At 36.1% G+C, this 7405-nt stretch overlaps 1 protein-coding gene across 1 annotated transcript; it reads left to right on the top strand.

The window, feature by feature from the left end:
- The first annotated feature begins 559 nt into the window (after positions 1-559).
- SPCS3 (signal peptidase complex subunit 3) lies at positions 560-7141 on the top strand. Its single transcript, XM_026847263.1, has 5 exons — positions 560-597; positions 1936-2009; positions 4622-4698; positions 6107-6222; positions 6669-7141. The coding sequence occupies exons 1-5, from the start codon at positions 575-577 to the stop codon at positions 6799-6801; spliced, it is 423 nt and encodes a 140-aa protein (XP_026703064.1). The 5' UTR covers positions 560-574; the 3' UTR covers positions 6802-7141.
- Positions 7142-7405: the final 264 nt, after the last annotated feature.

Raw genomic sequence — 7405 nt, 5'->3', positions numbered from 1 at the left:
GACGGCGCTCCGCCGCCTCACGCCCCTGCCGGGCGGGAGCTGGGGCGGTGCCGCCCGCCTTGGGCGTTCCGCCGCCGGTCCGCGCGGCAAACTGCGGGGACGTAAACCGATATACGGTTTCTCACCGTAGTCCCTCTCTTTTAATGCGTAGTTCCCCTGCGTTTTTCCTCTGGTAACATATTTTCTTTTGGGCGAGCTCGGTGGCAGCAGCCTGACTGGGCCGGCTCACCTTCCCGTGAAATGCACCAGGTGTAGCCGGAATACGTGATGCCACATCAGAAGCGTGTTGCCCGCGTGACACAATATGCCGATGCAAACTTGTGCCAGGGAACCTTTTTTACAATATTTCTTTTTTTGAAAAGGAAACTGTCACAGAAAACTTTAATCAAGTTAAGTGTGTATGGCATGGAGGGCCGTAGTTTCACGAGCAGTTGAGCAGCTGCTACAGCCACCAAAAAGTGGAAGTCTTTGCTGCTGCTTTTAGCCACATGGTCCTTGAAGACTGAGCTGTTTTGGCTCGACTAATGAGTCCATTTAGTTTGGTTTTGGCCAAGTCAGTGAGCTAAAGCAGCTCATGGAGCTTTGGAGCACCCCAAGGTAGGTGGCAGGAGTGGATGGCTAGCAGCAGGGTTTGAAAGGGGAGGTGAATGCAAATATAAGGTGTGAACTGCCATTGCATTTTGTATTGATTTAATCTCTCGTGAAAATAAATGCTGTATTTATGCTAGATTGAGGATTGCAAACAATATAAAACCATCATAAAAGCATCTTTTTGAGTGCTCAGGTGAGCTTGATGCATATGAGGGAGAATACTAATACCTAATATTTATGAATTTACAGCGTTATACCCGTCCCTTCCATGATGTGCTGATCCGCTATTAGCGAGAGATGTTATACCTTAGTTGCTTTTCTTGGAACTTCTGAGAAATTCTGCATGTCCCTGGCTTAAGGCCCATTACTCTACCACATTGACAGGGATTCAGAAATGAGGTCAAATGCTTGATAAGGTTCACTGCTTAAAAAGACGTTGCTTTTTGCAAAGAGATGGAAATTTATAGCAAGACCTACATTGGGAAGTCTTGCTGGTGTTTTTCTTAACTACTGTCTCCAAAAGAGTTTTTTCTGCTGGTAACCTTTTTTTTTTCTTTGAGATTACTAAGTCTAATTTTAATGAAATGATATTTTAATGGACTAATCTTCAAGCTGGAATAAATGTAAGAAGTTCATAAAAGTTTTGTTACATTAGCTGATTACCAACCTTTTTATGGTATTCCTCCTTGTAGAGGGTAAGTTGACTAAATTGATAAGCTTTGTGACTACATATGAAAATATCTTCTGTGTGTCTGTTATTTTCCAGGGTTTTTTTCTAATGTGGTTTAGTATGGCAATGTCAGATATTTCTTCAAACATTGATTTGTAATAATAATGTAGAAAAAACCACATTCCATTGAGAAATCTTCTGTGTACTACAAACCTAAACGCTGTTTTATCAGAATGGCTGAAGTGTCTTGTATGAGACTGAGCACTAGAGGCTTTTTTTAATGGAAAGTTGAGAAATAATACTGAAAATCGTTGCCAGCAGACAGCTATGCTGGCGGTATTCCAGTCAGCTTTATATATTTGCGAATGGCTAACACATATTTACTAAAATGAAATGTCTGGTAGTTTAGGTACAAATAGAGATTTTTGTTAACAGGAAAAAGTCTATAGACTACTTATATAATTTAGACTACTGTAGTGGCAAGGTCTGTCATTCAAAACAGGCTCCGTAATTTCTGGAAGGCAGGTTTTATTTTGTAATGTTGACTGTGTTTTAGCCAAAAGTATTTAAAGGAAAGTACAGGAAATGGATGAGATATGTAGTAAGAATAACTTATGTAACACATGAAAGAGAAATAATGAGGAAAGATAATCTTGTGTTTTGTTTTGTCTTAGAAAAAATGTAGAAGATTTCACTGGACCTAGAGAAAGAAGTGATCTGGGATTCATCACATTTGACATTACTGCAGATATCCTTAATGGGAAAAATGGTTTGCAAACACTTTGAAATAAGAACATCTTTACATCTGTTTTTGTTACCACTTAATCTTCAGATATTCAGGACTTTGGGAAAGCTAGCAGTTTGTCTTCAAATATAAATCTAAAGCAATGAAAAGTAGTATTTACATAGGTAGGGCAGTAGAACAGAACTTGGAGTAGCTGTTCTGTGTCTAGTAGATGACACAGGGCACTTTTTTTTTTTTTTTTTTTTTTTTTTTAGATTTCCTGGTTTTAAAATTAAGCTCTATAGTGAAGTGCAGTGTATCAAATAACAGGAACTGCATTTTAACATCTGGACAGTGTTACCGTTAAGTGAAATACGTGTTGGTTTGAGGTGTGAATTATGGGATTTAAATAACATACTGTTTTGACTGTCATACTGAATCTAGAAACTCCATTGCACCTTTCAAACTTTTGTGAGGTTTTCTAAGTTCTAGCCACATAATAATTGCATACAAGTACCTGTCTTCCTTTAAAAATAAAAAGACATTGTAATCTTTTACTTGCTTAGATGTTAAACTATCAAATCTTTAATGTTGAATATTATGAAATTCATTGGGAAGCATATGAGGTGCTACAAAATTTATCACATTTTTTTTTGGCCTCTTTCTCATTGCTGTTACCTTTTTGTGACCTTTCTTTTGTATTTTTCTGCTTCCCTGTTAGCCTCTTTTTTATTGGGGAAAGAGGATTATGTGCGGATGTTTTGGTTTTATTTTGCGTAGGTTTTTTGATGGTAGAAGGGTATCATTCTTAGGATTTAGGATCTTGACGTTAAAAAAAAGTAATCTGTGTTTTTCTGCAAAGTCAGTATGAGACGGTGTGCTTTACCTCAGGTGATTACACTAAGCCTTGCTTTGCAGCTGGACTGAGATTCTTGGGATTTTTCCCTGTCTGCTGTTTTTTGTCACTGTTGGGCAAGGCACTGATTACCTCAGTGTTTCAGTTTCCCTGTTTTTGAAGAGTACCACATTGTGTAAGTAGATCAAACAAAATAGAAGTCCTGAATGTGTGTGAACGCTGGATAAACAGGTTATTCACATTTTTGCAGATATGCGTTGCACAGGAATAAGTGGGATTTTTTTTATCAGATGGAAGTAGGAGATGTGAAGTCCTAAGTCTGAGTTTTACCTCTGAAATGCTTATACATATTAAAACCAGAAACTGAAATTCAGAAGTAGATTAATTGTATGCAGTGTATATAGGAGGAGACAGAACAAGGCAGGACAGGACCACTAAAAGAAGTGTTCTTATACAAGGATTAGTCTACAGTATGTGGACATAAAGATTCCATGTTTTAATTACTTTTAATAGTAGCAGTAGTTTGATATTTTTTTATATAAATCTCTTGGCTTAATATTTCATGCCTGGCATAAACAAGCCTTGCAGTGTGTAGGGTTGTAAGATACAACTTTCTGATTAGTCTTTTTGGACAAAATTTGTGAAGAGCTACTGGGATATGGGCTCTCTTAACTAAAGGAAACAAGTTGCTAGTCCTAGGAAGAATTAAATAAAATGACAGAAAAGTAAACTAGAGAAAGGGGAGGAGACAGTTTTCACAAACTCTTCATGGCTAACTTTAGCAAGTGTTAAGAAATTCTACAAAGGAGATCTTCAGAATCTTGTTTTGAGTTAAGTGATGAAAAATGTTCCAAGTAAAATAGCTCTATCCATGCAGAAACAGCAGTTAATTATTAAATGCTTTCCTTACTTGCCTTTCGAATTAGCGGCTTAACACGAGTCTTGGGATGAGTGAAACAAGATAGAACAGCTTTTGCGGCTGGTTGAGGAATCTGCTTAATTTATTCTTTGAGATAGTGTCAAATATAATAAACAATACTGGAATAAAAATGAGTTAAAAGGTCTTTTCCTTAGTCACACATGGTGCATTTTATTGCCAAATAAACAGAGAAGTATTTAGAATAATAACTTTATAATACTGACACTCTCAAATAGCAGTCATTAGTTCTTTACTGTTGACCAAAAATCTGAGCAGTTTTGTTCCAGTGTAATCAGCTGACTTTCTTTGTAGTAAGTAGGTAATTAAATTTGCTAATTCCTGATGTCCCTTCCAATATGCAATATTTCCCATCTACTAACTTCCCTAATGTGGGTATTATAGGATCTTTAAACTCTCTACACGCTGTTAATTTTGTGTTTATATATTATTTAATGCCATTGTATCTCGATCCACAGTTAGATACCAGTTGACAGTATGAATAATTGCCTTGAAGATATTTACTGAAGAATTCTGTCTTGCCTTTTATGTTTAAGGTTTTATCATAGGTTGTCTAGCAGTGGATTATTATTACTGGGTTGCAGTGTCAAATACAGAACTCTTAAATCATTGGAGGAAATAGCTGTTAGATTTCTTAAATAGTAAAAAAAAGAACAGCCCTGAAACCTGTTGCTTTAATAGGATTAAAATATTTATTAGAACTCCTGGAAGGGCTCTGATTTATAAATTAGATGTGATATGTTGAAAGGTAAGAACTCACTGTAATTATCAGTCTGTATAGATCTTGTAGAAATAAAACAAGGTTATGTAAGTACAATATGGTATATTTCTTAACTTGCATACATCTGCAGAGTATATTTGACTGGAATGTTAAACAATTGTTTCTGTATTTGTCTGCGGAATATTCAACAAAAAACAATGTAAGTATCAAAAAGTTGAAGCAATTACCCATTTTGTATGGCAGCTATTTTTAACGTTCTGAAGTTCTGCTGGGAAGAGTTAAGGCACCACATTTCCTACTAGCTTGGACTGGTTTTACTGGTCTTCAAGATTATTTTATTGACAGGTTAACTGCCAGGTGGGAAATTCACCCTCATGAAACCTAACTGGGTATGTGGCCAGCAGAGTGGGAGAACGGTGACACACGCCTTGTTGTTCACTGACAACAGTGGACTGTAAATGATTTTTTTTATTTCCACTTATTTGTTCTGTTTGGTTTACTTTTCCCTGATGTTCTGCCGTTGACTGCTGTTACAAACAAGATGTAATGGCCTTTGGTCTGGCCAGGTGTGGTGGGTCTTTTATTCATAGACCACAGATGTGTTTGCCTGTACTGTAGCTTCATAATACATTTATGCTATCTTGTCATATACTGCTCAAAATAATTGGCCTTGCTGCATCCTTTAAATTGGTTGCTGCTGATACTTCAATTTGGATCAGCTTTTTTCACTGATCTGATAGGAGCTATGTAGAACAGCGTATGGAAGTAAATTACCTTAATGAAACATCATGATGCCATGGTACCACTGAATTCTGTCAAAGCTACTGTGGTCTCTTTGCAAGGATATAGTGAAAGCTTGGGGTTTTTTCATAACTTTTTACACAAAACTATCTCCCTACTTTTTTTATTTTAAAGTAGCTTAGTTACTTTATACATGCCAATACTGTGTTTATGCTAAAATAGATTTTAGGGCTCTATATCTGGGACTTTGTTGTCTTGTTTTACTTAGGTTGCAGGTTTTTTTCATGTAAATCAATAGTTCTTACAGATATTGAGAAATACTATTTTCTATATTCTGTAAGGTACTAAACAAGACTCTTTAGCACTTAATTACTTAACAGTGTAAAGTTTCAAATATTTGAGATTTTGGGGTCAGTCTTTTCATTCATACAATTCTTGGGGTTACACTTGCAATTGCAGTAGGTTTTTTTCCATTAAAGTTCTAAATATCTAGGCAGTGTCATGATAGCTCAATTTAAGTTCTTGATTGGAAACAAAGTCAAAAACTGCTTGAAAAGTGACTTATCTTTGAATTAAAAAGGAAAACCCATCATTATTTGTAAGACTTTGAAAGTTTATGACTTTTTAAATGGCTTTCTCATGTTTTACTGAGCTGTTCTTTGTTGTTCCCATTTATTCTGTGCCACATTTCAGTCTGTAGTAATATTTTTTTCTCTCCAGTAAAGCATTATTTTGTTAAATTGGTTGTGGATTACAAGTACATATTTCAACTTCAGGGGTTTTCGATGAACAATGCTGTGAAATTCCAGTGACTGAATATGATCTTGTAAGGTACCGTGCCAACTTAATGACAATTCTGGTTTTAGGCTCTAAACCAGGTGGTCCTTTGGGACAAGATAATGTTGAGAGGAGATAACCCAAGGCTGTTCTTGAAAGACATGAAGTCAAAGTACTTTTTCTTCGATGATGGAAATGGTCTCAAGTACGTACATCATTTTCTAATTACTGTTCATGTCACTGTCTTGATTTACTTGCATACATTGCATTTTATATGTGTTTTTACTGCTGTGGTAAGGTACATGTGTTCTATCTGATACCTTTGTAGTTTGATTGTTAGAAGATGACCTTGGAATACAAGGTATCCTGTTTCTTCTGTAGATGAGAAGATACACTGCTAATATAAGCAATAGGCTTCTGGGTTTCTGTAGAGTTGGTTCTGTAATGCACTCCACTCCAAAGGAGTTAGGTAACAGTAAAAAAAAAAAGCTTATCTGGGAAATAGGTAATACTTCATGAAGTAACTACATAAAATTAAAAAGCCCATTATTTCTGATTCAGGAAAACAATTTGTATCCTAATTTGTTTACTATTGTTAATTAAATTAGTTAACTTGAGTATTTGTACTAATATTCTTTGTTGCTTTTGCAGGGGAAACAGGAATGTCACTTTGACTCTCTCCTGGAATGTTGTACCAAATGCTGGCATTCTACCTCTTGTAACAGGATCAGGACATGTGTCTGTACCTTTCCCAGATACCTATGAAACAACGAAAAGTTATTAAATTATAATACTTAATCCTAAGCAAGATATTTTTATACTTGTATATTGTGAATAAATTTTATGGCGGTTTCTTCTCACATCCCATGCAACCCTTCAGTGAAAGGTACTTAATTTCCTCAGGTCTAAGAGCATAGAAAAAGGAAATGAAAGTTCAGGTGTGTTTGGTTTTGTTTAATTAAAACACTGAAGGTGAAACTTAAGGGAAAGGTAAATTGCACAGCAATGTTTGGAGGGGGAGGAACGGGGCGGGGGGGTGGAACTGGGGATTTCTGTTTTTTTTTTCTCCTGGCCATCTGGGTATAGATCTACTTTTCTTTTAAATAAACGTTTTTAAACCAGAAGGTTGTCTTACTGTGGTTTTTTTTTTAGGTACTGTGATAGTTATTTAATCTGTGTAGAACTCAAATACACCTTCTGGAGTCAGTTTCTGCCAATGTCTGAAGGAAATGGCTATTCTGGCTTACAGCATTTTGCTAAATGTGCATGCTTAGTGCATTACACAAGGTAAACTTGGTCCTTTTTAGGACTGCCAACAACTACTTTGAAAACTGGTAGTTCATTATCTGTCAGCCTGTAGATCTTGTTTTGTGTGCTGTTGATGTAGC

This window comes from Athene cunicularia (assembly GCF_003259725.1).
Source record: "Athene cunicularia isolate RWA chromosome 4 unlocalized genomic scaffold, athCun1 chr4_part1, whole genome shotgun sequence".
NCBI lineage: Eukaryota > Metazoa > Chordata > Aves > Strigiformes > Strigidae > Athene > Athene cunicularia.
This window is presented reverse-complemented; position numbering and strand designations above follow the sequence as displayed.